The sequence below is a fragment of the Balaenoptera acutorostrata genome, chromosome 9, assembly GCF_949987535.1.
Source record: "Balaenoptera acutorostrata chromosome 9, mBalAcu1.1, whole genome shotgun sequence".
In the NCBI taxonomy this organism is placed as follows: Eukaryota; Metazoa; Chordata; class Mammalia; order Artiodactyla; family Balaenopteridae; genus Balaenoptera; species Balaenoptera acutorostrata.
This window is the reverse complement of record NC_080072.1, coordinates 62,287,711-62,305,752: the sequence shown is the minus strand read 5'-3', so window position 1 is coordinate 62,305,752 and position 18,042 is coordinate 62,287,711. Positions and strand designations below refer to the sequence as shown.

At 39.1% G+C, this 18,042-nt stretch overlaps 1 protein-coding gene across 16 annotated transcripts in view; it reads left to right on the top strand.

The window, feature by feature from the left end:
- The window catches only part of PRCP (prolylcarboxypeptidase), a 78,247-nt gene that overhangs the window by 27,550 nt on the left and 32,655 nt on the right, over window positions 1–18,042 (top strand). For all 16 annotated transcript variants that reach the window (XM_057552891.1, XM_057552897.1, XM_057552906.1 and 13 more), the window contains one exon: window positions 17,256–17,396. In XM_057552891.1, the coding sequence (XP_057408874.1) occupies window positions 17,256–17,396 (141 nt within the window). The remainder of the gene's footprint in view (window positions 1–17,255; window positions 17,397–18,042) is intronic.

The window sequence follows — 18,042 nt, the reverse complement described above, 5'->3', positions numbered from 1 at the left end:
TGTTTCTTTTCCACTGATTTTTTCCTTCCCTTCCTTTCTTTCCTCCCTTCCTTCCTTTCTTTTTTAAATGAAATGAGCCTTTGAGGCGAAGCTTTTCTTGGTTATATACTTTCTGGCAGCTCTTTTCTCTTGTAGAAGATCCTTTATGTAAAGGCTATCTTGCATGATTTTTACTGCCTTAGTAAAGACAGAATTATACCTGGGGAAAATGCATTGTCAAATTGCTTTTTAGGTTCCCCAGGGTCACATGTTAAATGTTGTAACAATATCCATATGGTTGTAATGTACTTTTGTGTGTGTTTTTTTAAATACAAAAAATAAAACTATTGATGGCCATCAATCCTCAGGGGTTATTTGCTATAATTCAATAAATTTTGAGCCTTTACTGTGGTCAGGGATTTGTATACATACTTGAATCCTGGCAACCTTGTCAGGAAGATATTAGTAGCCCCTTTTAGAAATGAGGCAACTGAGGTTCATAGATGTGAAAATATTTGCTGGAATCTACCTCACTGGAAAGTGGTACAATCAGCATTTCAACTCAGGTTTGCCAGACTACAAAGCAGGGCTTTTTCCACTGGATAGGAGCACTTTCCTCTGGACCTGGGGTTGTCTTGGAAGGCTTTACAGAGGGGACAGTGCTTGAGTGAACACCTGGATGGATGGAGAGTGAAGTAGGAGTTTTCTGTAATGACGTGAGGGAGGAGGACATTCCAGGCAGGGGTAAATCTGTGTGCAGCATATTATATCCAGATATTATGAAAAAGCATGTTATATCCAGATGATTTCTGAATTTTGAAGACTTGAGAAAGCATATTATATCCAAATGATTTCTGAATTATGAGAGGGGCAAGTGGCAGAAGATGAGGTTGGAAAAGAGGTGGGCAGGGTCCCAGCACAGGCATTGTCAGCTTCTCTGAGTTTGCCTCTTCTCTAGCCTCCTGTACCAGCAGTTAGTTGGGTTGTGTCTCCTCTTGGCTGCCATAACAAGCATCCTGTGCATAATGTGCATCCCTTGTGTAGAAATAGTTTCTTTACTCGCTTGTTTCCACTAGACTGTGTCCTCTTTGAGAGCAAAGACTGTGCTTTTTATCGTTGTATCCAGTATAGCCAGACACATGCAGTAGGCACTCAGGAAGTGATGGGGTATGAAAGGGCCTTGTCCTTGCTAAGGAGAATCAGTATTTATCACGGTCACCTCTGTTTGCCACTCTTCTACTCTTTCACAGTTGAGTAGGATTTTAACTTGGTAATTTTAGGATCTCTTCACATTTCCTGAGGCTAACACACCTGATAGAAAGCTAACAGAGCCTCACTGGTGGCCCCAAGGGCCTGGAGCAGAATTAACTGGTATAGCCCAAGTCCAGCCTGGGTTACTTGGTCTCCTGGTGTCACATCACACTTCTCACTTTTTCTGCTCAATTCAACTCAGCAGTCATTGATGGAGCAAGTCCTGTGCCCACTGTACTTTGTGCTGTGGGGATTCAGACATGAACAAGAAAGGGGAGGCAGTATGGCATGGTGGAAAAAATGCAGCCTCTTCACTTCATAGGGTTCCTGTGACGAACAAGTGAGAGAATGTACATTTAGCCCTTAGTGCAGGCCTTACATTATTCACAGGGCAGGTGGGAATAATACACATGGTTTTGATCAATAGAGTCTAGCATCTTATATAGGGTTACTTTAGTCTGGGGTTTATAATAGTATAGCAGGTGTACGACGTGTAAATAGGTAACTACAGTGCAAAGGCTACATTTGAAAAGCACTATAATAGAGCTAAAATTACCATGGAAGGACAAAGAAGGCAGGAAGACCAAGGAATGCTTTGTGGAAGAAGTGGCATTGAATAGAATCCCCTTTTCACACAGTTGACATACCTAACTAGAAGGCTGTGGAGATTAAAGGCTTAATTAACTATTGCCTGTTCTGAGACCCCTTCTCTGATCACCCTATTAAAATTAGGTCTATCTCTGTTATCCTCTGTCAGAGTCAAACCTGCACAATTACAGTTTCTAAGTGTTTCTTTTTAAAATTTATTTTATTTTATTTTATATTTTATTTTATTTATTTATTTTGTCTGCATTGGGTCTTCATTGCTGCACACAGGCTTTGTCTAGTTGTGGTGAGCAGGGGCTACTCTTCGTTGTGGTGCGCGGGCTTCTCATTGCGGTGGCTTCTCTTGTTGCAGAGCACGGGCTCTAGGCGTGCGGGCTTCAGTGGTTGCGGCACGCGGGCCCTAGAACGCGTGGGCTTCAGTAGTTGTGGCACGTGGGCTTCAGTAGTTGTGGCTTGCAGGCTCAGTAGTTGTGGCTCGTGGGCTCTGGAGCGCAGGCTCAGTAGTTGTGGCGCCTGGGCTTAGTTGCTCCATGGCATGTGGGACCTTCCTGGACCAGGGATTGAACCCGAGTCCCCTGCATTGGCAGGTGGATTCTTAACCACTAAGCCACCAGGGAAGTCCCTCTTAAGTGTTTCTTTATTTGTGTATGTGCTTGTTTATTATCTGCTTCTTTCATTAGACTATAAGCAGTGTGAGGGCAGTGACCATATCTAGCTTGTTCACTGTTGTATCTCTAGCACTAACCCCTGGTAGGCACTCAAGAAATACTTGTTAAATGAATGAATGACTGTAAACACTGACTGTCATTTATCTATATATCTAATTAGCTCTGGGCAGTTGCTATGCAGGACTGTGGCCTAATGACAAAAGCACCTGAAAGTAATCAAGGAGCAACTTGGTCCTGTTTGAACTTGCTGTCATTGTTCTGAGCTTTTTGGTTTCAGCTGAGGATATCCTTTTCCCTTCCTTTATCTTTCTTACAGCCCCTTATCCTTCAGACCGGATGAATGCTGAAAACAATGAGTAGTCTGTAGAGTGTATTTTTAAGATGATGATTAAGAGTCTCTAGAGGCCACTTTATAGTGAAACCAGGACTGAAAATTGGATGTTGGAGTTCCCCAGAAGGAAAAAGCTCAGGCTGCTACTTTCTTCAGTTGCTTCCTTTTGTGTATGATCTTCATGTGGGCATTTTGTAAAGTTTAATTTTTTGGAATGCTAAAAGCGTTTAAAGTCATGTATTAGTCAGTGTAATAAAAAATTATTTCTTTAAAGCAATCTCTAAAGAGAGAATGCTGTAAGTTTTCTGTTTCAGCAGTTCTCACAGTATGATTCACAGAAGGTCCTTTGTGGGAGAGGAGGAGATGCATTTTAGCATTGTGTAGTAGTATCGTCTTTGTATATACTACTTTTTAAAAATGTAGTTTATTGATTTGACAGAGGTAACCAGGTAAAGATTGTGGTCCCTGATGTCTTTTGTCACACCAGAGAGGAACAGAGACTATCAGGTTTGAGAACAATTACATTCTCACGTTGTATAATTTCTTTAAATAGTTTCTGGATGAAAAGGGTAGAAGTAAAATCTGCTTTGTTCACGTCCATTAAATGCTACTGGGAGCCTGATGGCCTTGGAACTCTTTCACCATTTTAGTGGGGCTCTTGCTATTTAGAATGCCTAGAGTCAGGGTCAGTGCAGAATCAGTTATTAAAGGACAATAGTGGTGGTTATAGCTATTCAGAAGACTTCCTTTTGTTGATTGCTGTTATGCAAATACTACTGATGTCATACATTGGGTCTTTTTTCATCGTGATCTCTCCTGGGTGTATTATGATTTTAGAAAGTGGTGTATGATGTTATATATATTATATATATAGTGACTGAAGAAACCTGGTTTATTTATCAGTCTTGCCATGATCTCTTACGTGGACCTTTCAGTAGCCTTCTGTTTACTCTTCTCCCTTTCTTTGTCATCTCATTCTCCAGGCCAGTCTCCACAGAGCAGCCAGAGCGATCTCTTTAAAACATAGATCAGAATAACTCCTACAGCTCTTTAAGGCTTTCTCACTGCTCTTTGTGTTAAACTTCCTACTGTGGCCTACCTGGCCCTGAGCCTCTTCCCATACCACAGTGCTTCCCCTTGTTCACCATGTTCCAGACACTGTGGTCTCTTTTCTGTTTTTACAACATAGCAAGTCTCTGAGCCTTTTTATTTTCTGTTTCTTCTTTCTAGAGTTCTTCCCCTGGCTGGCTTCTTCAGGCTTTACCCCCAGTGCTGCCTCCACGGAGAGGCCGTCTATGTTAGTTTCTTAGGGCTGTTGTAACAAAGTACCACAAACTGGGAGGCTTAAAACAACAGAAATTTATTTTCTAACAGTTTTGGAGGCCAGAAGTTCAAAATCAAGGTCAGTGTGATTGGTTCCTCCTAGGGAGAATCTGTTCCATCTCTCTCCTAGCTTCTGGTAGTTGCTGGCAATCCTTAGTGGCTTGCAGCTGCATAATTCCAGTGTCCTCTTCTGTCATCACGTGGCTGTCTTTCTTTTGTATGTCCGTGTCTTCACATGGCCTTCTCTCTGTATCTGTCTCTGTGTTTCTTCTCTTCTTATAAGGACACCAGTTATATTGGACTAAGGGCCAACCCTATTCCAACATGACCTCATCTTAATTAATTATATTTGTAATGACCCTATTTCCAGATAAAGTCACTTTCTGAGGTTCTGGGAAGAACATGAATTTTGGGGGAGACATTATTCAACCCAGTACACCTTCCCTGACTCTCAATTTAAAGTAGGCTGCATTAGTGGAGCTATATCTATAAACATACTCACAAGTTATTTATTTCTAGCCATTGGTGAGCAAGGCACTTCCTTAGACCACATTTCATGCATTGTGCTCAACTCTGGGCACACCGTCCATGAAAGGGAAGATAATTGAACTAGGATGTGAATGGGGTTGTGAAGATTTTAGAAATCATGTTATATGGGTAAGAACTGGGGTTTTGCTCAGTTGGAGAAGAGTAGATTTGGGAAGTCATCACAGCCCTCTGCAGGAGGACCATCCCTTAGAGGAGGGGGAATACGGAAGATTGGACTGTAAATTACATACATACACAGGTCTGTATCCTGTACTTGAGAAGCATGGTTTTGCCTTTTTGGGGGTGGGGGTGGGATTCTTTATCATTTTACCTTTTACCAGATACCAGCCTCCATCTCTTCCATCATAAAGGAAGAAAAACATTAGTTTGTCCCCCTCATCTGCGGTTTTCGTTTCCACAGTTTCAGTTACCTGCAGTCAACCTTGGTCCAAAAATATTAAATGGAAAATTCCAGAAATAAACAATTCATAAGTTTTAAATTGTGTGCTGTTCTGAGTAGTGTGATGAAATCTCACACCTTCTGCTCTCTCCTGCCAGGACCTGAATCATCCCTATGTCTAGCGTATCCATGCTGTATATGCTACCCATCTGTTAGCATGCGAAAAAACATAGAATATGTTCCCTTTGTACCCACAGGGAATTGGTTCCAGGACCCCTCCGTGGATACCAAAATCCACGGATGCTTAAGGCCCTTATATATCGTACCATACGATGGCATAATACAGTTGGCTCTCTGTATCTGTAGGTTCCACAGCTGTGGATATGGAGGGCTGACTATATTGGGTTTGCTGACCGTATAGGGTTCAGCACGACCTACAGTTTCTGGCATCTCCTGGGGGTCTTGGAATGTACCCACCATGGATGTGGGGGGGATTACTGTATATGAGTTCTGGCAAGATTTTTCACTTTTTAAAATGGAATAAATATAACTTCGTTCAGATTCCCTTGCAATTCAGCAAGCAGATGTCGGCAGCATTTGCCTGTGATGGAGAGGACCTCATGGCTTTGGGTATTCATGGTTGCATGGACATCAGGGATGACCTCAACTCCCTTGCCTCCTGTCCTCTGTCACAGCCTCTTTATGAAATTCCTATCCTAGTTTTATCCAGCCAGTAAACTTCTCTACTCCTATCCTGGGTGGTGGATGTCTGTTGAAGCAAACCCACAACTAGGCAGATTGTTGTACCTGCAAATTTAGTCTCTAAACTCAGGGATCCTATGAAGGCCTGAGCATCAGTTCCTTCTTCCATGCTGCACTTTCACCTCTATCTTCAAATCATTGCCACACTATGCCCTTTTACTCTCTTTTAGTAGATAGCCTTGCCCCCTACTTCACTGATTAAAAAACTTAGTTGTTGTACGAGAGGCGTTTTAGCCAGAACTCCGTCAGTGTTCTCCTTTTCCACCTAGAGATGTAGTTCCTTCCGCACCCGTCTGTCTCCCAACGGAGGAGGGGTTCCTCCTGTCCAAATCAAATCCCTCCATCTGTGTCTTGACCCCATTTTCTCCTGTCTCCTCAGAATCTCCCAGCATCACTAACCCCCTCTCACCTATAGTCTCAACTATTCCCTCTAATCACTTTTTGCCTTTGGGCATTATACCTCTACCATGTTTCTTTCTTCTTCATAAAACTCTTTGTGGAAAAAAGTATCTTACACATTGATCAAATCGACATTTTGCAGCACATTTGGGGATACTGAACACTAGTATGCTGCTGAATGATCCAGTATAATATACATTTTACAGGAAGCTGTCATTCAGGTTAAATAACTGTGCACTGCCAGAGAGCCACAGGTTTAAGTCCTTTACAGCCCTAAAAACTGTGACTATAACGCTGTCACAAGGTCATACCTGACCTTTTAGGTTATATACTTCAGTAAAATGCTGATTAGTCCTTCCCCTGCCCCTCCCTAGATGCTGGCCTTTTGTCTGTATTCATTTGTAGGTATTTATCTTCCTGTTTCTCCTCCCAGCAGAGGGCATGCAGTTCCTGGTTCCTCAGCAGCCTGGCTAAAGCTGAACTGTTATGAGTCGGGTTTAGGTTTTATGCTGGGGTTCTTCCTCAGGCACGTGATTTGTCACTGGGCAAAAGGCACATCTGACTACAGCATTCTGCAGCTCTTCCAAAGCCAGTAACAGACCCATGCAGTAAATGAATCCTCACAAACTTGATCGTGAGAACTTTGATTTCCATTCTCATTGCTTTGAGTCATGCTGTTCTCTGAAGCTGTGTTGGGTTTGTTTTAATACCAACTGCAGAGCTAGGATGTATGCATGCGTGGATTTATTCTGTGTATAGTCATTGATCTTCTACCATGTGCCAGACATTATTCTAGTCACTGGGGACTTAGCAGTGGGCTAAGACAACAGACGAAAGTCTCTGCCTCATTAAGGCTCTATTTCTAGCGTACCTATCTCATTCACTGTTGATTTAGAGAGGCAATCTCAGATTTCAGTTAGGTTTCTCTTTATAGGGAGATTTTCTTATGTACATCAGGTGGCAGCCTGGTGAATCTCATCTCATCTCCCATCTCTTCTCCTCATGAACTATATATCTTCTGCCACAAACAACAACAGTTCCTGAATATGCTTGTTCTGCAGAGTTCCTCATGCTCCCTTTGCTTGACATGCTTTTCTGTACTTGAAAAAATTCTTGTTACTCTTCAGAGTTCACCTCAGATACCACTTCCTTGGTGAAGCCTTGCATGACTCCTGCAGGTCGGAATATAACTTCTAAGCTCCCACAGCACTTTGTATATAGAACTTAAACCATACCATCTTGTGATTGTTTATTAGTATGCTCATCACTTTTTTTAGATTCAAAACTTGAGAGATGGAATTGTATTTTACTGCGTTCTCTTTCCTAATGCCTGTCACTAATGATTACTCAATACACATTTTTAAGTGAAAGAAAAAAAAATTTTTTTAAACATCTTTATTGGAATATAATTGCTTTACAATGGTGTGTTAGTTTCTGCTTTATAACAAAGTGAATCAGCTATAAATATACATATATCCCCATATATCCTCCCTCTTGCATCTGCCTCCCACCCTCCCTATCCCACCCCTCTAGGTGGTCACAAAGCACCAAGCTGAACTCCCTGTGCCATGCGGCTGCTTCCCACTAGCTATCTATTTTGCATTTGCTAGTGTATATATGTACATGCCACTCTGTCACTTTGTCTCAGCTTACTCTTCCCCCTCCCTGTATCCTCAAGTCCACTCTCTATGTCTGCGTCTTTATTCCTGTCCTGCCCCTGGGTTCTTCAGAACCATTTTTTAAATTTTTTTAGATTCCATATATGTGTTAGCATACAGTATTTGTTTTTCTCTTTCTGACTTACTTCACTCTGTATGACAGACTCTAGGTCCATCCATCTCACTACAAATAACTCAATTTTGTTTCTGAGTAATATTCCATTGTATATATGTGCCACATCTTCTTTATCCATTCATCTGTCGATGGACACTTAGGTTGCTTCCATGTCCTGGCTATTGTAAATAGAGCTTCAATGAATATTGTGGTACATGACTCTTTTTGAATTATGGTTTTCTGAGGGTATATGCCCAGTAGTGGGATTGCTGGGTCGTATGGTAGTTCTATTTTTAGCTTTTTAAGAAACCTCCATACTGTTTTCCATAGTGGCTGTATCAATTTACATTCCCACCAACAGTGCAAGAGGGTTCCCTTTCCTCCACACCCTCTCCAGCATTTATTGTTTGTAGATTTTTTGATGATGGCCATTCTGACTGGTGTGAGGTGATACCTCAGCTGGTGATACCTCATTGTAGTTTTGATTTGCATTTCTCTAATGATTAGTGATGTTGAGCATCCTTTCATGTGTTTGTGGGCAATCTGTATATCTTCTTTGGAGAAATGTCTATTTAGGTCTTCTGCCCATTTTTGGATTGGGTTGTTTTTTTGATTTTGAGCTGCATGAGCTGCTTGTAAATTTTGGAGATTAATCCTTTGTCAGTTGCTTCATTTGCAAATATTTTCTCCCATTCTGAGGGTTGTCTTTTCATCTTGTTTATGTTTTTCTTTGCTGCGCAAAAGCTTTTAAGTTTCATTAGGTCCCATTTGTTTATTTTTGTTTTTATTTCCATTTCTCTAGGAGGTGGGTCAAAAAGGATCTTGCTGTGATTTATGTCACAGAGTGTTCTGCGTATGTTTTCCTCTAAGAGTTTTATAGTGTCTGGCCTTACATTTAGGTCTTTAATCCATTTTGAGTTTATTTTTGTGTATGGTGTTAGGGAGTGTTCTAATTTCATTCTTTTACATGTAGCTGTCCATTTTTCTCAGCACCACTTATTGAAGAGGCTGTCTTTTCCCTATTATATATTCTTGCCTCCTTTATCAAAAATAAGGTGACCATATGTGTGTGGGTTTATCTTTGGGCTTTCTATCCTGTTCCATTGATCTGTATTTCTGTTTTTGTGCCAGTACCATACTGTCTTGATTACTGTAGCTTTGTAGTATAGTCTGAAGAAAAATTTAATATAAATGTGATTTAGTATAATTTACATATGACTATAGTGAAATAGAAATATAAGCATCATATGTACATAATACATGTATCCTAAAGGAAATCTTAAGTGTTTACAAATCCATTTGCTAATTATCTTATAGGTATAGAAAAATGCACCATCCTAAATCCAGAATCCTCTCATGCTCTTTAAGAGTGACTTTCCCCCGCAAGGGTAATCACTAGTCTGACTTCTAACAGCATGCATTTGAACCCTGACTTTAAACTATGTGAATATTTCTTTATTTAAAAAGAAAGATGTAAAATAATTGACATCTTTGTATCTCAGGTTTTTTCATTTAAGAGTTTGGACTTGAGATTTAAGTTCCTTTCCTGTCCTAAAATTTTATGAATCTAATATTTAAAACCTAACCGTTCTCCTACTTTACTATTGGATTGGCCAAAAAGTTCGTTCGGGTTTTTATGTGGAAAAACCCGAACGAACTTTTTGGCCAACTCAATACTTATACAACAGCGCCCTCTGACGATGTAACATTTACTAAAATTTAGATATTTAATAATTGCAGTGACACTTTATCTCTAATTTGAGAGCTTAAACTGTGGTCAGGTAATTCTAGTGGTACAGAGCTTCCTGAAGCCACAGGAAGTTATTGATCATGTGGTGCTCTCACAGAGCTGTTTAGCCAACAGATGATGCCAGAATCTTCCTCTGCTGAAACACCTGACTATTGTTTGACAAAACATGTTATTTCTTGATTTACTGGAATGTTTTAGGTGTTCTTAAGGGCAGGATATCTTCACCTTTGTTTTAGTAGTAGAGCAGAGAATATTTTGATGTCATAGAATTTTGGTAATTTAGAATGTGATTCTCCTTTTGGGGTCCAAAGTCTTTGGTCAGGGGAAAGGAGGCTTCCTGAACACTGTAGAATTGTGTTGAATCCATTTTCCTACGAAGTATATACTATTAAAAATAGTATATACTATTTTTAGATGCTGTTGTGATATTTATTTATACCATTATTGAATTTATAATAGCTTCTCTTATATTTTCTCAAGCACTGGCTTGATATAACATGATATAAAGTGTCTATGAGAATTTTAACATTAACAAGAGGACCTTTTACACAGAAATGTGGGGAATCACATTAGGAAGATTTGGACTGCATTCATTTAATAATTATTTATAAAGTATCTGTCTTGTACAGGGGCACTGTGGTAGCTATTGTGTTCTTGCCTTTCTAACAATCCATTTGTAGGTGTAGGAAGCTGGATAGCCAAACTTTTTCCACGGCAGACTCTCTCATATCCTTTTATTCCCTTCCCAGTTTGTTTTATCTTTAAGAAAATAATTTATATCTAAGAGTTTCTTTTTTGAGACTAGGAGCAGGTTACAAATAATATACAGAAGGAAGGAATACAATTTTCTCTTTTATATTAATATGGACAGAAAGATGTGTGAAGATATGCAGCATCTTATTACATAGAAGGATGATTTCATTTGAAGGTTATCTCTGAGGAAACTTCCACCTTCCTTGTTAAAATGGAAACTAGACCTGCTAAGGTTGGCAATGAAGGGAGCATCCCTGTGGGAAGGGAATGACATTCCTGTTTCTTGGACTCACCTTCCTCTTGGAGGGACTTGTGATTCTTTTCCTTATCACCACCACCACTCTGTCATCAAGGGATACTGTTTCCCTTTTAATTCTTTTAAGTCAGATTCACTCTCCAATCTTTCCTGGTATCTTTGTAGTACAGATGAACAAAGGTAGAACATTCAAAGGATTCTTGAAAGGTTCTGACATAATAAAGTAGAAATAAACCGAGTCACCCATGATCTGACTCATAAGATATGGCTTGCTCTCCCGTCTTGACCCAGTTCTGTGGCTACTCCTGGGTGAGGGACAGCTTAGAAGGACCCCACTCATAGGACTTTTCTCCAACTATAGACCTAGATCCTGCCTAAACCCCACCTTCCTTTCAGGTTTTGGTTCCTTCTTTGAGAAACTGTGTCCTTCTAACATGAAGGTGTCTACCCCTTTAGGGGAGATCAGACTTGCCCGGAAACAATGTCAGTCTCCATTTAGGAACTCTAATAGAATGTAATGCCATAATTCCATAATTAATACAGGGTACACACATCAAATGGAAGAAAGGACGTCTTATTTCATTTTAACATCTCTGGATTAGAATTGGAGACCAGAGAGCCCTCTTTCAAGATGCTTTAATGTATTGGAGGTGTGAGTCTATTTTTTTGTCTTGTATATCTCTGAGTATACTTTACATATGTTTAGTAAAATTTCAGTTAACTATTATCATATATCTGGGTATGTAAATGAAACCAACTGTATACTGAGTTTCTTAAAACTAAAAGCTAGGGGCTTCCCTGGTGGCGCAGTGGTTGAGAATCTGCCTGCTAGTGCAGGGGACACGGGTTCGAGCCCTGGTCTGGGAAGATCCCACGTGCCGCGGAGCGGCTGGGCCCGTGAGCCACAATTACTGAGCCTGAGCGTCTGGAGCCTGTGGTCCGCAACAGGAGAGGCCGCGATAGTGAGAGGCCCACGCACCGCGATGAGGAGTGGCCCCCGCTTGCCACGCTAGAGAAAACCCTCGCACAGAAACGAAGACCCAAAGCAGCCATAAATAAATAAATTAATTAATTAATTTAAAAAAAAAACAAAACCTAAAAGCTACTAAAAGTCAACGTGATTTTTTTTTTTATCAGCAGTCTGATTAAATGAGTTAAAAACAATATAGTAACAATTCTTGAGTCAGGTCAGTGAAAAGACCATATTCTTCAGTATAACTGTTAGTATGTGTTTGGGGATATGTACTTCATTTTGCAAATGAAGATACTCTAGTGCCCCCTGCTGAAGGTTGAAGTTTGTAGCCAGCCCTATCTGCCATAGTGTGTTACAGTGAAAAAAAGGCTGGATTTTGTCAGAGGTAGGATTGGGTAGTGGATAAAACACATGAAAAACAATTGTATTTGACTTTTATTTATCAGTTATATTACCTTGGACAAGTTATCCGACCTCTCTGAGTTTCAGTGTCCTTATTATAAGACTGGTATAATGAACGTGCCCCCAGAGGGTAATGGGGAGGATGGTGAGGTGATTTGTGTAAAGCGCCAGCACAGTGCCAGACACCGAGCAGGTGCTCTGTGTTAACCCTCACTCCAAGTTGCCACCAAAGCTGTTTCTAATAGATGTGATGTTCTTACAGGCTTTTCTGGGTGTAAATTTTATTTTTGGGCAGTTTTAAAGTCCAAATAGTTATTTTTGCCACAATAAACTATTTAAAGTATGTTGTTCTCTTTATTCCTTCTTGCCTACCCATTCTCAGAGATCTCTTTATCCTCTACAAGGTGAGGAAGGGAAGCATCTCTTGAAATTTCTAGGACCACATTCTAGAAAGAACTGCTGTGTGTGACTAGAGGTGTTTTTCCTTTTTGAGGTCATGCCTGTGTGGCTTTTACAGTGCTATTAATTATTTTAGTTATCTCAATACACCAAACTGAAAAAACAATTAAAAATTCCAGGTTTGCCTCTGACTTGTAACCTTGACCAAGGCACTTGACCTCTTTGAGTCTGGTTTCTTCAGTTGAACAACGCAGATCAAATGCTTCTACCTCCCTGTCTCCTTTTATGTTGTGATTTATAAAATCTCTGTTCAGGAGCACAGGCATGTAAGTGGCATGTAAGTGGCATGCAGGCCTCAGTTCTCAACAGCAGAGGGCACACTGCACCTAGTATGCTGGGTCGTTAGGTATTGGAAAATATCTACAAGTTGTGTAGCCCGAAGTTGATATCGTTGATGATTAGGAAGCGTCAAGAAAATTCTGCAAATTAATGTTTTGCAAATGATATTTCACTACCTCTTTCTAGCTGTTTAATATTTAGGTGAAGCACTCAAGAGATAGGAGATTTTGACATTCTAAGGGTATGTCCTATAATTCTGTGAAGAGCTTCATCCCTCTCTGCCTTATTTACCCCATCTAAGTACTCCATGCTTAGGATTGGTGTGCAGAGGGGATGGAGTGGAGAGCTAACATTCACTGAGCATGTATTATATATCAGGGACTATACCTAATACTTTAGATATGTTTTCTCTAATCTTCACAGCAATCCTTTGAGTTATGTGTTGTTATCCTTATTTTATATAGGACAACAGCGGGGCTCACAGAGGTGAAGTGACTTGCCTGACTTGCCTGAGGCCCCACAGTAGCAATTCAAGTTCAGATCTATTGACTTCTAACCTGCTTTCTTTCTGTCATACCAGAATTCCACCCCCTTTTCCCCAAGCTAAACAATTAGGGATTGCTAGGAGCAGTAGTGCCCTGAGAGTGGCCACACAAGGAAGTTTGGCTTTCTCTGTCTAAAGTTCTTGTGGCTCTTGTAATTCTAGATACAAGCTTTTCCTCTGGCGAGAATTTTTTTACCATATACACTTAACATGATATATACAAACACATACCCATGTTTTCAAATTCGAAACCATTAGACTGTATTATTGAAATAGGTTTCTTTGTGGGCTGCTTTTAAAGGGAACGGTGGCAATATCTCATTTTACAAGGCTAGGCTCTAAAGTCAGTGGGTAAGTTGAAAATCACTATGGCAGAATTATCTTTGAGAATACCAGGGGAAGGCATCTTGTTAGAGAGCTGTGTACTTCCTTCCTTTAAGTCCAACACAGCTAGTCCTTCCTCCTTTGTTGAAACAGATCATGGTTTTTCCTGTTGAGCTTCAAATGATGCAGTTGGCTTGTATTTAGGGGCCGTGTTGGGTGGTAATTCACATCTTTAAACATCAGAGTTTCATTCAGCATAGTGAGATGCTTACATATTAGAAGTATTCTGAAACCTAGATCAAGAGAAGGAATAGCAGATTCTTGCCTTATTTGGGGGCTTATGCTAACTCATTGGTTCTCAAAATGTTAGCTGTACATCAGAATTACTTGGAGGGCTTGTTAAAACACAAGTTACTGGGTTCTACTCCCCACAGTTTCTAATTCAGTAGGCCTAGGATTCAGCCAGAGAATTTGCATTTTTGACAAGTTCCAGATGAAGCTGATACTGATATCTAGGGACCTTACATGGAGAAACACTGCTAATTTGAATGGAAGCAAGTGGAATCACTTGTCTATCTTCCCTTCATGTTTGCCTGTTTCTCTTGCTCTTTTTTACTTTTAGGCTTAGTGGGTATAATTGAATTAGTTTAAGTTAAATCAAGGAGCTGTGGCTCAGCTAACTCTTTATCCTGTTGCTTAGTTTACTACTTGGCCTAGAACAAGTACTTGGCCCATTCAATAGATGCTTGTTGAATAAGTGATTGAGTGAGTTAACATATGTCATGGGAGCGATTTTTTAGCACATGGACATCATTATTATATACCTGTTCCATACAGACTGATTATTTTACTGAAAGGGAGATAGTCTTTATATTAGAATAGCTTGTATTTTAGGACTATATATGGCGATGATCGTGGACATTGGGAAGTGTGCATTAGGTGCAGTTTTGAGAAACTTGCATTTTGGGACCTCTGGTATGAATGTGAAGTGTGCGCGTGTGAGCGCGCGCGCGCGTGTGTGTGTGTGTAGATGGAGTGGGTGCAGGAAGTTCCATCTGTTTTAGAACAGCCAAGGGAAATCTTACAAGATCTGGATTAGGTCAGAACCAGCTCCTGCCCCGGGAACGCTGGAGCAGCACTGGATCAGCCTATGTATGCCCCAGACCACCCTGCATTCTCACTCCTGTCCCTCCAAAGCACTGAAGAATTCAAACACTATGACCCTAAGGCTCAGTGGGCTCTGTACTGTTGGGTAACTCTTTAAATTCAGATAGTTGTATATAAACTTTACCATATTATAGGGTTTAATAATTGTAATTTTTAAATGGTGAGTTTATGAAGAGAATGGTGAAAAAACTCAAAAAATATATTTAAAGTTCAGTGTAAGCTTAAAATTGTGTCATTTTGACATGTTTTATATTGTATCTCACAAAGTCTCAGTAGCCAGTGTGTTTTTTTCTCTCTCAGTATAGATTATATTTTTTCCTTTAAATTCATTTTACTTTTTTATGCTGAAGTATTTTCAAGTAAATTATAGACTGCATGATGTTTTCTCTCTAAATCCTTCAATGTACAGCTGTAGAAAAAGAAAAACATTTTTTTTTGTAGCCAAAACAATATGATCACTCCTAACAAAATTAACAAGTCCGTAGTCTCACCTAATACCTAGTCCATATTTAAATTAACCCAGTTGTCCCAATTTATTGTCATTTATATCTTGTTTGTTCAAACCAAGATACAATCTGGAATCATGCATTGCATTTGATTATTATGTTCCTTAAAATTTATTTAATCTAAAACAGTCCTTTTATCAGGATATTGCCTTGCCTTTTTCTTGTAAAATGTCTTACCTTTGGATTTGTCTGATTGCCTCTTCAGAGTATCTTCAGCTTGTTTTTCTACCCTTTGTATTTCCCAGAAACTGGAAATTAGATGTAAAGACTGGACTAAGCTAGAAGTCGAACTTTTTTTTTTTTTAATTTATTTATTTTAGGCTGTGTTGGGTCTTCATTGCTGCACGCGGGGGCTTCTCATTGCAGTAGCTTCTCTTGCTGCAGAGCACGGGCTTCAGTAGTTGTAGCTTGAGGGCTCTAGAGCGCAGGCTCAGTAGTTGTGGCTCACGGGCTTAGTTGCTCCGCGGCAAGTGGGATCTTCCCGGACCAGGGCTCGAACCTGTGTCCTCTGCATTGGCAGGCGGATTCTTAACCACTGCGCCACCAGGGAAGCCCCAGTCGAACATTTTTGGCAAGAATTCATCATAGGTGAAATGTGCTTTGTGTTGTACCATGTGAGGAGATACATAATTCCTGCTCACACCACTGTTAGTGATGCTAACTTTGATTACTAGGTTAAGGTGATGACAGCCTGATCTTGTGACAGTATTCTCTATGGTATTACCTTGGTAGTAATATGAATGTTCATTTTCCTGTCATCCATCCTCCTAATGCTTTTAACACTATTTGGTAATTCTTGCCTGAATCAGTAACTTCGCTAGGGTTTGCCAAATATCATTTTTCTAATTCTGTCATTCCTTCTGCATTAGCTGACATTTGGTAAAACAGAGCTCTTTTTCATCAACTGGGACTATTTGGTACCCTGAAATATAGTTCTATTGGAAAGGCAGGTTAAATGTTGAGTTCTTTACATTTTTATTTACAACTTCTAAGTGAGGAGTTGATTTAATAAATAACTTAAATGGTGGCGAATGAATATTTTTCTTGCTTTTTCTTTTTTGATATCCTTATGGAGTAATGGATTTTCATGAATTGAACGTTTCAATCAACTACAATCATTATTCTTATGTTCAATATGTTTTATGTTCAATTTATTAAAACTTTAGCCAATGATAGTCCTTTGTAGTTGGCTCCTATATTTGTTAGATATAACTCCATTAATTTTTGAGTGCTTCCTTGCACAGGAAGATGCATTGGTGTATCTTGTAGCTTCCTTGTCCCAAATGTCAGGCAGCCATTTCACTAACAAGCCCTATTCCTTTTAGTGGGGAATAGTATTAGATACCAAAATCCTGGCCCTTGGAATGTTAATTGTTATTGGGGTGACAATGTTTATAGACCTTTTCTGTGGTCTGTTTAGTCCTTGAATTTTGATATTAAAAGTTTCAATAATGAAAATTCAGGTAGTAAGGAATGTCTGTATTTTAAAAATGAATAGGTTCCAATTAATAGGTTCTACTATTTCATTCAATTTTAACATTATTGTGTTTTTAAGTAGCTACTTGATTTTATAATTGTATCTTTTGTCTTACACTGAAAATCTTGACCACCAATAACATTGCTTTATCTTAAAATATAAAGAAAATAATTTCAAAATAACAATATCAATATTACTACTACTAATGAAACCAAATGAAGTTTAAATTTTTTTGTGATTTTTGTAGCATAGATTGATTTTAATGGAAGAATAAATATAAATACTTGTTTGATATTTAATTACTACCCGTTGAAATATGTCTTGTCTGTTTCTTTTTTGTCATAGGTTGATCATTTTGGATTTCATACTGATAAAACTTTTAAACAACGGTACCTAATAGCTGATAAACACTGGAAGGAAGATGGTGGATCTATACTTTTCTACACTGGTAATGAAGGGGACATTATCTGGTTTTGCAATAATACGGTATGTGCAGATTTGTGAAGCTCTGGGCTCAATTTCCTTTTTATTATGATCAACTGGAAAAAATCTTTTGCAGTATATATGACTATTTCTGTATTGTGAAGTTCTTTAAAAAATAACAAAAAGATAAACTCACGAATAATAGAAAAACAACAAAAGTACATGAATAGGCAGTTCACAAAAGAATAAATACAGATATCCAACAAGCCTGTTCAGCCTTAAAGAATTACACACGAAAAGAATGAAATACTATTTTTGGACAATTGAATTTTAAAAGATTAAAAAAAAAATCCCAGCTTATTTAATGATTGAACAAGGATGTGAGGGAAATGGGAGTAGGAATGTTATGGCATATAGTTTATTATTATTATTATGGTCTCTAGAATGTGAACACAAGGGCAGGAATTTTTGTTTGTTCAGTGTTGTATGCTCAGATCCAGGACTGTGCTAGGCATATAGTAGGTACTCAATAAATATTTGTTAAATGAATGAATTAATAAAATCTAAACAAAGCCAGTGCAAATAAGAAAAAAAAATACAAGTTTGATTGTCAAATAGGAATGGACAAAGGTAAAACTGTAGCTATATTTTAGCTTTCCTGTTCTACCCTTTTTCTTATATTTGTGAGGGTTAAAGAGTATAGCTGTTA